A 15,692-nucleotide genomic window follows, 5' to 3' on the forward strand; every position below is an offset into this window, starting at 1 on the left:
ACAGCAAACAAGACATCTTAGACATATGGCAATGGAACTGCAGAGGCTATCGCAAGAAACAAGGCCTCATCAAACAATTCATTCAGACGCAGCTAACACCACCTGATGTTATCGCACTTCAAGAAACGGGCGCGACACCCACTCTCACGGGATACACATGCTACGACAGCCACATGACGGGAAAGACAGCCATCTTAGTGAGCAAGGCAGTGATAGCCATCAATCACGACAGCATACCCGACACTGACATTGAGCATGTGATTGTAGAGATCGTACCGAAAAAGAAAAGGAAAGGGGGAAGTGTATTCATCGTCAACGTGTACAGCCCCCCGAAGCAAAGAAAAGCAAAATTTTTTGAACTTTTTCACGGTGTCCACAGACTAGCGAAAAACAACACGTTAATCATCTTGGGGGATTTCAACGCCATGGACAAGAGCTGGGGGTACCAAAAGGCCACCATTAAAGGCAAAACGCTTGCCGAGGTTGCAGATAACTTCAACTGCAACCTACTCACGGACCCAGCAACCCCTACCAGAATTGGAAATAGCGTCAGCATCGACACCTGCCCCGACCTCACATTCGTAAGAGGACTCGGACAAACACAATGGGAGAACCTATTGGAAAATTTAGGCAGCGACCACTACATACTCAAGACGCAAGTAACCTCAGACAGGCTGAGACGCCAGTTGGGCGCGGCAAAAATAACGGACTGGAATGCGTTCCGCGAAGCATGCGACAGCAACCTTACCGAGAATGGCATACAGTCGTTAGAGGAATGGGGAAGCATGCTAAGGGATACGCAAGACAAGTACACCAAAACCATAAACCGAACAGCGGAAACACCCGAGGTGGACGGTCGGCTGCTCAAGCTTTGGGATGCTAGGCGCAGTCTCACCAGGAGATGGAAAAAACAAAAACATAACAGGAAACTCAAGCTTAAAATCGCCGAAATTACAGCGAAAGCAGAGGAATACGCCACACAGCTGGCAAAACAAAATTGGCAACAATTCAGCGATTCCCTTAGTGGGACGCTAAGCACGACACGGACTTGGCGTATCCTTAGAGCGCTCCTCGATCCGACAAAGACAAAAGCTGAAAACAATAAATCCATATACCGGTTCATTCACCAGTTCGAGGGCACTGACTCGGAACTCCTCGACAGATTGCGCGCCAAATGCTTTGGCAGCACGAACCCGCCGACCTATACAGGGGAGTACCGGGGAGACGATAACGCTAATCTGGACAGACCCATCACACGAGAAGAGGTCTACGCGGCCATGCGAAACACCACCAGAAATACGGCCGCGGGAGCGGATAAAATAAACAACGCACTCATCCGCAACCTCAGCGATGCGCTGGTCGCTGAACTGACAGACTTCCTAAACAAACATTGGGAAGCTGAAACTGTCCCCGAGGAGTGGAAACATGCTGAAGTGGTGATGATACCCAAGCCAGGCAAGAAACTGCAGATAGAAAACCTCAGGCCGATCTCGCTTACGTCATGCCTGGGAAAACTATACGAGCGAGTGGTAACGCAGAGACTTCAAAACTACATGGAAGACAACGAACTGATCCCTCACAGCATGTTCGGCTTTAGAGCAAAATTATCAGCTCAAGACGTACTCCTCCAATTATATGAAGGTGTACTTCGGAACGTTCCTCGGGACGGAGAAAACGTGATAATGGCCCTTGACATCAAAGGGGCTTTTGACAATGTGAGCCACGAAGCAATCCTTACGGGCCTGGACAACCTGAACTGCGGGCGCAGGATTCACAGCTTCGTCAAAGCATTTCTATCCAACAGAACTGCAACCATCGGTATAGGAGAACTTCGGTCCGAGAAGTTTCGAACGCCTAACAAGGGAACACCTCAAGGGTCGGTCATTTCACCCACGCTATTCAACGTGGCCATGATCGGACTGGCGAAGCAACTAAAAGAAATTGACGATATCCACCATGCCATTTATGCCGACGACATCACAATATGGACTAACACTGGCTCACTCGGCGAGAAAGAGGATAGGCTACAAGAAGCGGCCACCTGCGTTGAAAACTATGTCAAAGCAAGAGGGCTAGCATGCTCGACCGAAAAATCTGAGCTCTTACGGGTTTGGAGAGGAAAACGGAACCGAACAGTCCCTACCAGTAAAGAACTTCGACTACAAGTTTACCTCGAAGGAGAACCAATACCAGAGAAGACACTCATACGGGTACTAGGGATGTGGATACAGTCAAATCAACGCTGTACTCACACCCTTGCGCTATTAAAGGCATCTACACTTCAAGTGGCCCGCATGATTACGCGCATCTCACACAGACGTCATGGCATGCGCGAAGAAGACTCACTCAAGCTGGTCAGGTGCCTAGTGGTCAGCCGGGCGACATACAGTCTCCCCTACTACAGTCATATCAAAAGTGAAATACAACAGGCGGACGCGATTTTACGCAAAGCGTATAAAACCGCGCTTCGGCTACCCCATAACACATCAACTGAAAAGCTCTTAGCCTTGGGACTGCACAACACGTTCGAGGAATTACGGGAAGCGCAGCATGTTGCCCAAATGCGCAGACTACAGCAGACCTCCACAGGCAGAGTTCTTTTAAAGAAACTGGGCTACACCGAACAAATTCGAGAAATATTGAGAACTAAAACGATCCCCGATGAGTACCGCAGCACGCTCAGGGTGGCACCAATACCAAGAAACATGGACCCGAACCTCCACAAAGACCGAAGAGAGGCAAGGGCTGACCGCTTACAGAAAACACACGCATCCCAGGATACAACAGTGTATGTCGACGCTGCCACATATGCCATGACTAGGGGACAATGCACCAACAACGCAGTGGCAACTGTAGTCAACTCGGAATTACACGAGATTACCAGCGCCTCCCTGCAAGACTGCACGATAGCTGAGGCTGAAGAAGCGGCCGTCGCTCTAGCGGCAGCGGAGGGCTATCGGACTGGGCGGTCACTGACAATTCTTACTGATTCACAAGCAGCCTGCCGCAACTATCTTTGCGGCAGAGTAGGTCACAGAGCGCTCCGCATACTCCGCTCTGTAGACTGCAAGACGCAACAAACACATGCAAAACCACACAAGCCGATCAAACATAAGATCATCTGGGTACCGGGGCACACGGGGGTGGCAGGAAACCAAGAGGCAGACAGGATAGCTCGAGGATATACTAACTACCGAGCATCCAACGTCAACGACCTTGAGGAATCCCTGCCAGTACCTCAGGAATACTCGGCCATACTCAACAACTACAAAGGCAGCAGGATGCGGTACCCACCACCGCACAAATCTTTAAACAAAGAAGAGGCTGTCACATGGAGACAACTGCAAACGGGGTCATATCCAAATCTAAACACACTAAGTAAAATTCACCCCACACTTTACGCACACAATTGTCCGTGGTGCCATGAAAAACCTACACTGTATCACATCACATGGGCATGTCAGAAAGTCGACATCGTCCCAGTTATACAAAACCCCAGTGTGGAGCAATGGGAGGGTCTGCTCTCCAGCGACTGCCGCGATGACCAGATCGGTTTGATACGGCGAGCTCAGCTGACGGCAGCATCCAGCGGAGCCCTGGAATAGGGGCAACCGACCGTTGCGGATGGACTCATCTGACCACATAAAAAAAAGCACTTGTGCTAGAGCCAAATAAAGTTATCCTTCCTTCCTTCCCTTCCCGACGATTACATTACTTTGTAATGCGAAATTTGAGCGCAGCTGATCAGCAGTTTCAGCTTTTCGATAAACTGAGGCAAAGAATTCGAGCTAGACATGTATGCACAATAATAGAAAACTTGTTATTTTTCACATATAATCCTTCGTCAAGAAACACTCCCCTAAGAGTTGATTGTCGTGAAGGAAGCTTTGCGGTGGGAGAAATAGATGGATATATGCTCGACTTACTGCCCCAATGCCTGGCTCCCAAAGACGAGGTCTATGCAAGTATTAAGGCGAAAGCCTTTATGCCTCATCGTTGTCGACAGAAGGCTGTCAGCAGAGGTGTCACGCTTTTGACGGGTGTCCACCGAGATATGTGAGGCAGTTACAGCGTAATTTCCTTTCCCGAAATACAATTTTCATTTTCTTCATTACGGTCCCTCTTTCTCTTTCTTCTTTCACTCCCACTTCCTCCCTTCCTGTATGGTGCGGTTCAGGTGCCCACCGAGATGGCAGAGAATTACTGCGCCATTTCCTTTCCTCAGAAACCGTTGCGTTCAAAGGGCAAGTCATCGCGCCGAACGGGTGTTGGAGTTTCCGTGGACTCCCTGGCAGGCTACAACACGCTGTCGCGTTCCACTTCTAAAGGCGAAGCTTAAGCGTCATTAATTAGCAGTTATTTAGTATTTAGTCATTAATCTGTATTTAGCCATTAATTAATAATTTGTCATTACTTAATAATTAGTCATTATGTGTGACGTCACCCAGCATTGACGTCACCAGTACCACAGAGGCACTCAAAGTGGTGCGGAAAACGCTGTCGCCTCTGCGCACGTTAGACAGTCAAAGTGCCCCCTGAATTTTTTTCGCGAGGTTGTCACAGCCGTGGGAAGAGTAACGAGTGAAAACAACGGGATGCCCTCTGTATACAGGAGACCGACACGTGCGGTAGCCATGAAACAACCCATGTTTATTGCCCGCTCACCGGAAGTGCCCGAGCACGTTGCCAGACTGGCTGGCGTGCACCGCACAGTTTTAGCGGTCACCGATACATCCTCTTTTGTTGAAACATTGAGAAGGTGATCATAGAGCAAGTCCTTCACAATAGGGAGCGGGTGATATGCAGGACGGGGCGTCTTAATTCTGGTAGGCCAATCGGCGGGGAGGCCTTCTGAGTCTTGAGGACCGTCTTAGTTCTGCACCAACCACTCTAGTCGGTCCAGAGGATGTAGTGTGTTCTGTAGCAGCCTCTGCTGCTCCCCCTCGAGGTTGCAACGCTGGCTGCTCCCGTGTTTGTTGCTTGGGCGACACGTTTGGTTCGGTTGCACCCAACACTCCAGCTGGTCTAGGAGTGAGAGGAACGAACTCTGCGGAACCCCTTTCTCCTGCTGCTGGCGAGGATGCAGTAGGCGGTCTTAGTAGTCTAGGTGGTGTACACAGCTCCCTTGCTGGGGCTGTTGATCTTGCATTCGGTAACGGAGTGTCAACACGCATGAGGGCCTGTTGGGGTCTTGTCGCTCTCTGCAACGCTGGGCGACTTTCCACGTCTCCAGCGTTGCGTCCTGTAGGAGGAAGCTGTTGTGATGTTGGGTTGCAAACCTCTCTCGTTTTTCGCAAGTCTTGACGGTTTCTTCTAAATTCGCTTCCATCCTCTGTTATTACTCTGTATGATCGGGGGGGGGGGGGGCACAAGATCTAAAATTATAGCTTTTGTGCCCCACTTGCTTCCAGACCTAATCCGAACGCTGTCTCCGGGCTGCAATGGTGGGAGCTGCTGTCCTTTGTTCGTATCCTGCTTATGTTTTCGAGGTTTTGAGAGCTGCTGAGCTGAATCCGAGCAGGGGTCCGGGAGCGGCGTTCTGCTCTCGCGACCCATGAAATACTTGGATGGTGAGACACCGTCTTCCAGCGGAGACGCACGATAGTTGAGGAGGCCAAGCCAAAACTCCTTTGATGATCCTGCCTTCTTGAGTAGCCTCTTGATTATTTGTACGCCTTTCTCTGCGAGTCCATTCGATTTCGGATAATAAGGGCTGGAAATGATGTGTTCAAAAGTCAAACATCACTGCAAAGTCTTTAAATTCCTTGGCTGTGAATTGGGGACCTCTATCAGTGCAGACTTCGTGGGGGATGCCATAACGTGCAAATATCCGAGATAGTTTGTTTATGACCTCAGTAGTTTTGGTGCCGTTCAACTCCTCCACCTCAGGATAGTTAGAGTAGGCATCGTACACAAGGTAATGCTTCCCAGCATGCTCGCACAAGTCAGGTCTCACCATGTACCAGGGGCGACTGGGCGTATTCCGTAACAGCAGAGGTTCAGCAGGCTGTTTGTAAGCATGTATCTGACAAGTCGGACACCGCTCAGCCATTTCTCTTATTTCAGCTGCCATCCTGGGCCAGTACATGAGGCTGCGTGCTCGTGATGTGCACTTCGCTATGCCCAGATGCCCTTGACGCAACCGACAAAGCATTTCTTTTCGAAGCTCGGAAGGAATGACAACTTTTGTACCTTTCAACAACACACCTTCCACCACTGACAGTTGACTGGTGTGCGTTTTCCACTCCCCGTTCAAAGACTGTGACGCCTGCAGTTTTGCCATGATTTGCTGCAGCTCCGGGTCCCTAGCCATGGCATCTTTCAATTTGTTCATTGTTCTCTTGCTCACCCGATCTTCCAAGACACTTATGGCGTGTACTTCCAAGTCATCTGAGAAGTTATCTGACAAGCATTTCCCTTGCATCCTGGAAAGAATGTCAGCAATAACCAGTTTCTTCCCAGGAACAAATTGCACCTGGTAGTCGTATTTCAGCACTCGCAGGAAGAGCTTTTGAAGTCGAGGCGGGATGCCTCCGAGTCCTTTCTTCGAGATAGATATCAATGGACTGTGATCGGTCTCTATAGCGATTCTTCGGCCCAAGACAAACTCATTAAGCTTCTCACAGCCAAACACTATTCCAAGGGCTTCCTTTTCAATCTGTGCGTATCCGCGCTCAGTCTCTCTCAGGACCCTTGACTCAAAGCCCACAGGCCGCCAGTCGCTACCATGCTGCTGGGAAAGGGCTGCACCCAATGCAAAGGAGGATGTGTCAGTGGACAGCTTTGTAGGTAAAGATGGATCAAATATGGCAAGTACAGGAGCTTGCGTGAGCATTTCGTTTAGACTGGCCCACTCGATGTCGTGCGCTCTAGTCCATTCAAAGACAGAGTCCTCCCGCAACAGACCACGAAGTGATTGTGTCTTACTTGCTAAGTTCGGCATGTACTTGCTGAAATAGTTGACTGCTCCAAGTAGCTTCTGGGCTTCCTTTTTCGTAGCTGGCTTCTGGAAATGGGCTAGGCACTCTACCAGTTCTGGGTTTGGTTTGATGCCTTGTTCACTTATTCTGTCTCCAAGGAAGTCGATCTGTTTCACTCCGAACCTACATTTGTCTCAATTAAGAGTTAGGCCAGCAGCACTGGCCGTTTCCAAGGCTCTGTACAGTCTTTCATGGTGCTCTTCCCATGAGGCACCCCAAACCAAAATGTCATCGATGTAGATGCGTACCCCTGGTAGTCCGTCGAAAATCTCTGTCATTGTCCTTTGAAATATCTCTGGAGCCGATGAAATACCAAAAGGCAGCCTTAGGAACCGGTAACCTCCAAATGGACTGCTAAATGTGCAAATTCTCGAGGACATGTCATCAAGCGGTATTTGGTGGAATCCACTATTGGCGTCAAGCGTGCTGAAATATTTCGCTCCTGCCAGTTCACTTTCGATCTCTTCCCTGCGCGGAAGCTGAAATTGTTCCCTCTTCAAAGCCTCGTTCACTTTTTTGGGGTCTATGCAAACGCGAAGTTGGCCATTCTTCTTTCGAGCAATAGCAAGCGGGCTTACCCAGTCAGATGGCTCTCGCACCTTGGCAATGATGCCTGCAGCCTCCAGGCGATCAAGCTCTTCTTTCAGCCGCGATCGAATTGCGTGAGGTACCCGCCGCGCTGGCTCGGCGACTGGACGGGCGCCATCTTGAAGAGTCATGCTGTATTCCCGCTTCAGTTTTTCCGATGCCCGTGAACAACTTGGGGTACTGCCGGCGAACGCACTCGGACAAAGCCTCATCTTTTTTTACTGCTCTGATTCTGTTGACAAGACCAAACTGCTCACAAGCGTGCAGTCCCAAGATCGCCTGACGGCCCTTCTTCACAACAAAGAATTCCACTAGTCGAGCGTCGGCGCCTTCCGAACCGGGAGGCATACCTTTCCCATGTGCACGATTTCATTCCCGCCGTAGCTGCGTAGTACGGCCCTGGCTGGCTCTGGCTGCTGCTTGGTTCCCAGGGCTTCAAACAAGCCGCGCGGCAGCAGGTTGGCCTGCGCGCCGGTGTCGACTTTCAGCCGCACTTCCCGTCCCGAAATACGAGTCGCTACCTCGCAGTCGCGCGCATCAGCAGCGCTCGCTTTCTTGCACGCTGTAGATACGTGCAGCATGGTAAAGCCGTCGTCGTCATCCGGCCGCTCGGCAACCACGTTAACATCCGCTCCTCTTGCTTTGCAGAAAACTGCGAAATGATTCTGCCTTCCGCACCTGGCACATTTTTTCCCATATGCTGGACACTCGCGAGGCCTATGCGAGCGGTTGCAGTAGCCGCATTTCTTTTCTTGGTGTCTCCCTTTGCCGTAACCTAGCGCGTCGTTCCTGTGCTGCTGATGCTTGTTTTTTTCTTCACCCACTGCGTCGACGCTTTTGTCTTCACTCCACACTTTGCTTTGTGCGGCCGCGATTTCCTCAGCCTTTGCCCACTCGACTGCTGCGGTGAGTGCCAAGTCCTTTTTGGCTAGAAGCTTTTCCCTCAGCGTCTTACTAGATGTGCCGTACACTATTTGGTCACGCAGCATCGATTCCCGAAGGGTGTCAAAATTGCAGGTCTTCGATTTCAATTGCAGGTCTCGATAGAAGTGCTCGAACGGCTCACCTTCGGCTTGCGTGCGGTTCCGGAACACGTAGCGCTCGAACGTCTCATTGCTCTGCGGTAGGCAGTAGGCTCCAAAAGCTTGCACTAGCTTGTCGTAGTCCTTCTTGTCTTCAGTGGTAAGATCGAAGGTGTTGTCAACATCTATTGCCTCTTGACCGGCGAGGTGAAGCAAAATGGCGTCTTTCTGGGCGTTGCTGCGTTGTCTTCCTGGTTCTGTTGACTCAGTGGCGATGAAGTAGAGTTCTACCCGATGCTTGAATCGAGTCCAGTTGTCCGCCACATTATCTCCGAAACATAACGGCTCTGGAGGAGGAAGCTCCGTCATTTTTTGGCGCGGGAGCTGGTCACTTCTGACACCACGTATACAGGAAACCGACGTATACAGGAAACTGACGTTTATTGCCCGCTCACCGGAAGTGCCCGAGCACGTTGCCAGACTGGCTGGCGTGCACCGTACAGTTTTAGCGGTCACCGATACACCCTCCTGCATAAGTGGTAGGAAATTCCTATTTGTCTTTATATATACAATAAAATCCCCGCCCACTCCGTCACCCTGGCAGGTGGCAGTTAATGGTTGATCGCGAGAGTTCGATCACCTTTGTCACCGCTAACGCATACCGCCCACATTTCTCTCTAATTACCCCGCGTACCTATAAACGCGATACAGGCGTCCACTGACACAGGGAGCCAGTTATGCGCACTTACTTTCCTTAAAATGATCGGAGTGTAAAAGATTGTCAACGCCAACGCCAATGAACATAACGAACGCTTACGGGCCTACGGCTTCAGAGCCGCGTTTCTGGCAGAACGTTTTCAATGGCCAACGGATGCAGCGCACATCTACCACCACGTAGCTTAAAGCACGATTGAGGTGTCCACTGTTCCAAGATGGCAGTTATGCGCCTTCCCTCTGGTTCAGGTGTCCACCGAGATGTGTGAGACAGATTCTGCACCATTTCCTTCCCTCAAAAACCAATTTACCAATTTTACCCTCTGCTTTCCAAGCTCCCGCATCATGGTTTTTTGGCCATCGGGGTGGCTAAGTGGTCATGGTGCTCGGCTGCTGACCCGAAAGACGCGGGTTCGATCCCGGCCGCGGTGGCTGAATTTCGATGGAAGCGAAATTTGATAGGCCCGTGTACTGTGCGATGTCAGCGTGGGTTAACGAACCCCAGGTGGTCGAAATTTCCGGAGCCCTTAACTACGGCTTCTCTCATAGCCTGCGTCGCCTTGGGATGTTATATACAAACCCCATAAACGCCCCATTGGTTTCGCAGCTTAAAGCGCGACTAAGGTGTCCACTGCTGGCTACAGGGGACAATGGCGACGCCGCGAAACGCAGGAATGGGAGCCCAAGAGCTGCGGTCTAAAACCAGTGCCGCCCAGGGGCTCTTTGAAGCTTGGTTGACGTCGTCGCGAAGCATTTCTTTCACTTGGTCCCGAGTGGCTTGTCGTTCTCGCGGCGACACTCGGCAGGTGTTCTGGCGGAGAGGTCGGGCGTGCTGGTCGGTTATAGTGCGATGCTTGGCAATCGACGTTTCTCGGACCTTCGGTGATGACGAGAAGCACTCGCTGTAGCTTCGAAGGAGATTGCGGAGCTGGTCTTGTCTGTTCCGGGGCAGGGCTCGGTTTATGTCGAAGGTGGGCGAGTTCTATTGGTCAGGCGAATCTTCTACGGATGGGTGGCAAAGAGCGAAGAAGTCTCGTACGTCGGATATTTCGTCGAGGAAAACAATCGCCGTTCCTCTGGTAACGTGCCGGCATTCTTCGCTGAAGTTAACAAGCAGTACTTCGGCTTGTCCTTTGCGGAAATGTGCGATGCCTCTTGCGATGCCGATTCCTTGGTCGAGAAGCAATTGCATGTTCCTCTCGATAATGGCTTCAGTGCTATTCGCTTCCGTGGCGCCTACGATGACGTTGGAGCGGGGTGGGACACTCACTTGTTCCTCCAGGACACTAAGTGCAACGTGATGTTCCGGAGTTCTCATCGAAGAGGGATGGCCTCGTCCGTGGAAAGTGTGATCAGCTTGGATCGCAGGTCGATGATCGCCTGATGCTCATTGAGGAAATCCACGCCCAAGATCGCTTCACGGGAACATTGTCGTAGCACTACGAAGGTCGCGGGATATATGTATGTCCCTTTAGAGTCACTCGCGCTGTGCATCGTCCTGATGGTGTAATGAGGTGGCCCCCTGCGGTGCGAATTTGTGGGCCGTCCCAGGCGGTCGTTACTTTCCTCAGCTGCGCAGGGAAGGGTCCATTCATCACCGAATAATCGGCTCCTGTGTCAACTAGAGCATTGACTTTCCTTTCGTCGATAACCACTTCTAAATCGGATGTCCTAGCTCTGGCTTTGCACGTCGTCCTCGGCGTCGGGTCAGGGCTTCGTCTGGTACGTGAATCGTGGGTGGGGCGTGTGGTCGAAGCGTTTCTTGATGGCGGAGTCTTTTTGAAGGCGGTTCGAGTCGTGGTTGAGGTTGTCAATGTATGCGGCGTCGGCGTAGTTGGTGCGACGCCTTCATACGGCGTGGTCACTGGAGGATCTTCGTCTTTTCCTCGGCAAGCAACCTCACCTCCACAGGTTGCTTTGTTTAGTTTCCCCTGCGGGGGCTAGGGGACCTTCCTCGGACAGCCGCGACGTAGCTGCGGCCCGGTGATGCAAAACGTGCGGTGGACGGCGACGGGGAGCGGGAAAGACGGCTTGACAACACGTGCTCCCCTCTCCGCCGGTAGTCGTCGATTTCCCGTGGTCGCTGGCGAAACCTCGCAGGCCGATGCGTCTGTACGAGCAGTGACGAAGTATGTGCCCTGCATGGCCACAATGGAAACAACGTGGGCGATTGTCGGGAGCCTTCCACTGGTCGCATTTCCTAGTTCCGTTGCGTCGCTCGTAAGGTGGGCAGGCAGGAGCTAGAAGTCGTCGTTCTTGTAGAGCTGGTGCCCATCGAAGAGGGCTTGGGGGTCTCGTCGGGGGGGGGGGGGGGGGGGAGGACTGCGTAGTGCGGCGGCGTAGGTCACGGCTTTACCTTCCGATGAAGTCGTCGGTGACAGGGAGCTAAGTGCATGCTGTACTTCTTCACTTATGATGTCCGTGAGCGACGCCACCTGAGTCTGCTGCTCAGGGGTGCTCTGGGGTTCTGGGGTGCTCTGGGGTTCTGGGGTGCTCTTCGTCAGCACTTGAAATGGTCGGTTGTAGTGACGGGTCCGGGCGTCAAGGGTCTTTTCAATGGTAGAAGTTTCAACGACAAACTCGGCGACGGTTTTTGGAGGACCTCGGATCAAACTGGCGAACAGTTGCCCCTTTTCGCCACGCATCAGAAAGTTGAGCTTCTTTTCCTCTGTCATTTCAGAGTTGGAGCGCCTGAAAAGGCATTTCATTTGTTCCACATACGCAGTCACGGCCTCGTTTGGGTGCTGAATTCATGACTGCAGCAGGACCTCCACTCTTTCATTCCGTACGACGCTAGTGAACGTACCCAGTAGCTGCTTCTTGAAGGTCGCCCAGGTCATGAGGGAAGATTCGTGGTTCTCAAACCACGTTCTGGCATTTCCGTCCTGTGCAAAATGTACGTTTTGAAGCTTAGAGCTGTCGTCCCAGGTGTTCAGCGCTGCCGCACGGTCGTGCATGTCCATCCAGTCTTCCACATCTTCGTGTGGTTCTCCACGGAAAGTCAGTGGCTCACGGGGCTGGCGAAGCACGACGTGCGTTGGCTGCGCGCCAGCTGGTTCCATCATGAGGGGCATAGCAGGATAGCAGGTCAGCACCTCCAGCAGAGGTCACGTAGTGGTGTCTGCAGTCCGGCGAATAGGAAAACAGCGAGAATGGCTTCTAAACGAAACTTTTCATTTGGGCTGACTTGCACCCGCAGAGAACTGAATCACACGGAGGCGGCGTAGCAGCTCGGCGGTCGTCGAACAGAATGCCGGCCGCTGTCAGCCATGCTCTTTCTGAAGCTGATAGCGAACTTTCGAGAAAAAGCTGACAAAGTTACTACAACATTCAGGAACAACATAGAATCGGCTCCGCATGGATGCGATCAATCGACGATAAATCTAGGCGCGTCTTGCACCACAAACAAAGCGATAAAGCGGCGTGCCGGCAGCTTTGAAGATTGAACAAAGAAACACTGAAAACATTCGCGGCAATACTTCCACGAATATCACCAGCAGCATATTTTTGTTTTGCCAACTTCCTCTCGCATTTCCCGTCAGATTTGTCGTGTTCCGAGGGAAAAAAACTGGACAACGACTGCGCTTCTCTGTAAAGCGATTTTTGAGCGCAGCTCCGGCGGTATTTGAACCACAGGCGACCGCACGCAGACAAAACACGCAGGGCCGAACGGGAGGCGGCTCTAGATTTAGACGTCGGCAGCGCGCGAACTGCGATCCGCCGCCGTCGCCACAGACGCAACATCGCTCTTGCAGTACCCTCCACCTCCGCTCTCCTTTTCATGCTCTTGCTTCTCTTTTCCACGCGCGCTCTCTTCGATACCGCCACACTTTCATCAGCCGCTGTGCTCTTCGTTCGCTCTGTCGGTTACGCCGCCGACGACGCTCTTCAACACAGGAACTGGGACCAATGATCTGCGCTTTAAAATATGAATTTATATCAATCCTGATGCATTAACTGCTTATACAAAGAAGTATGCGCTAAAATTTGCTTGAGAGGTTGGGATGAAAAAGTATGAGAGAAAAAAATTGCCGAAAATTAGATCACTTCCTAATGCGAAATTTGACCGCAGCTGATCAGCAGTTTCAGCTTTCCGATAAACTAAGGCAAAGAATTCGAGCAAGACACTTATGTACAATTACTGACAACTTGTTATTTTTCCCACATATTCGTTCTTCAAGAAACACTCCACTACCAGTTCTTGATTGTCATGAAGGAAGCTTTGTGGTCGGAGAAATAGATGGCTATATGCTAGACTTGCTGCACCAATGCTTGGTTCTCAAAGACGAGGTCTATTGAAGTATTAAGGTTAAAAGCATTTAATGCCTCATCGTTGTCGACAGAAGGCTGTCAGCAGAAGCTTGTCAGCAGGGGTGTCACGCTTTTGACGGGTGTCCATCGAGATATATGAGACTGTTGCTGCGTAATTCCTTTTCCCCTGTCGAAAAAAACAACAGAAAAATACAACAAGAAACAAACCTGTCGTATAATGGAACCTTGTCGTCTTGCAATGCTCTGTCGTTTGTAGTATCTTGTCGTTTGTAGTGTTGTCGTTTGTAGTCTTGTCGTCTGTAGTCTTGTCGTCTTGTCGTCTGCAGTCTTGTCGTCTGCAGTCTTTTGTCGTTTGTTGTAGTAGTATGTCGTTTGTAGTATTGTGTCGTTTGTAGCAGTATGTAGCCCACAAAACCCTGTTACACACTCGCTAACGCTCTCGCTGGTCTGTCACTTTGTGTCCAGTGCTGTTATGCCATGCATATTTATACGGTAGCATTTAGGTTGTTGTCCCAGAAAAAATTTTCGGTTTCTGTCACAAAATTCTTCGACTGGTCGAAAGAGATAACATGACTGTGTGACATCGTCACAACCTGGCCACCATGAGTTGTGAGCTACCTTCCCCCCATGCTACTCAGCAATGAAACTGATTCAAATAAATGCAATGCAGTTCCCACTTTAATCCATCACGGGGTTACACATGAACTTTAGAGGAGCTCGGCAAGAGCAACCTGGGTTCTGCAAGCTGCACTGGTGGCCGAGCTACCTACCTAGGCACTGGTGTATCGCTCAACGAATGCACCACTGTGCCAGCAGTGGTATGAGAACCCCCAGGGATCAATGAATGCGACTGGAAGGGTTGTGATGTCATCAACATCTTGTGACCACCAGTTGACTAATCATAGAACACTGCTAAGATTTGAAGGTCTGAGGACCACTAAAACTTTCAAACTCCAAAATTTAGGAAGTAGGCAGAGCGCAGAAAATGAATTATGGTGGATAAGCGTATCGGATTAGTACAATCACATATAATCCAGATAATCGTACATTCTAGATTGGTTGGTTTATTGGTTTATGGGGTTTTAACGTCCCAAAGCGACTAAGGCTATGAGAGACGCCGTAGTGGAGGGCTCCGGAAATTTCGACCACCTGGAGTTCTTTAACGTGCGCTGACATCGCACAGCACACGGGCCTCTAGAATTTCTCCTCCAAAGAAATTCAACCGCCGCGGCCGGGATCGAACCCGCGTCTTTCGGGTCAGCAGCCGAGTACCATAACCACTGAGCCACCGCGGCGGGCTGTACATTCTAGAAAGTGACAACTTATGCATACTATAAACTGATTCCAACCAGGTGCTTAGCCCCCCGAAAAATCGCAAAAACATAATGTGGACGCTGTTGCAGGCAACCTAAACGCTACCGCATTTTCTTTGATAGCAATGTGATTAGAAAACCCCCTAGATTTATGTGGAACCTTCCAGCTTGTGCATTATGCTGTAGCAGGCATATGGTTTAGTGAAAAGCATGCGAAAGGCAGCCTCAAGATTGCCTTAGAGCGAAAAGCACGACACGCATAGAAGGAGCTACTTAGCATTTGATGGTTTATTTGATGATCATTGTTGCACTGCGCTCCCCTTCATCCACCATCTTGTGAGCCTGCACAGAGGATAAGATTTGATAAGTAAATACAGTTTCTGAGTACACAGAACTATTGCTACTAGATATTACTATACTGGTGCAAGTGAAGTCAAACCACGTTGTGTATAGTGAATTGACAGATAAAACGAAAACCACAGGAGAGCATGCACGCTATCAAAACAGCCCAAATCACCAGCCTATATGTCAAAGATACAAGTAAAATGCTGGCCCGCATGTTTCTCAATCAAGAAATACAGGTTTACCGCATATTGCCAACCCTTAGGCGTTTCATGCCTCAACCAAAAGACCGTGCACCGAACAATAATCTGGCATCGTCTACAAAAAAACCCTTGCTGACTCTCCTACCAGCTACATCAGCATAGAAACAATTTTCGCAACTAAGACTGATAGCGAATGCAATCGTAGAGCCTTCTGAGGAGCTGGACCACTGCATTGCCTTTGAGCATGTCAGGGTTAAC

The 15,692-nt window shown here is 50.6% G+C and overlaps 1 protein-coding gene across 1 annotated transcript; it reads right to left on the minus strand.

Annotated features, from left to right (window-relative positions):
• Positions 1-7,879: 7,879 nt before the first annotated feature.
• On the minus strand, positions 7,880-8,959 carry LOC149326233 (uncharacterized). Its single transcript, XM_089564509.1, has one exon. The coding sequence runs from the start codon at positions 8,957-8,959 to the stop codon at positions 7,880-7,882; it is 1,080 nt and encodes a 359-aa protein (XP_089420635.1).
• Between the last annotated feature and the right edge of the window lie 6,733 nt (positions 8,960-15,692).

Source organism: Amblyomma mixtum, chromosome 10 (assembly GCF_055824585.1).
Source record: "Amblyomma mixtum isolate Tamu chromosome 10, ASM5582458v1, whole genome shotgun sequence".
NCBI lineage: Eukaryota > Metazoa > Arthropoda > Arachnida > Ixodida > Ixodidae > Amblyomma > Amblyomma mixtum.

Coding starts and splice junctions, on each gene's coding strand:
- LOC149326233 (XM_089564509.1), bottom strand. CDS start 8,959: ATGACGGAGCTTCCTCCTCCAGAGCCGTTATGTTTCGGAGATAATGTG.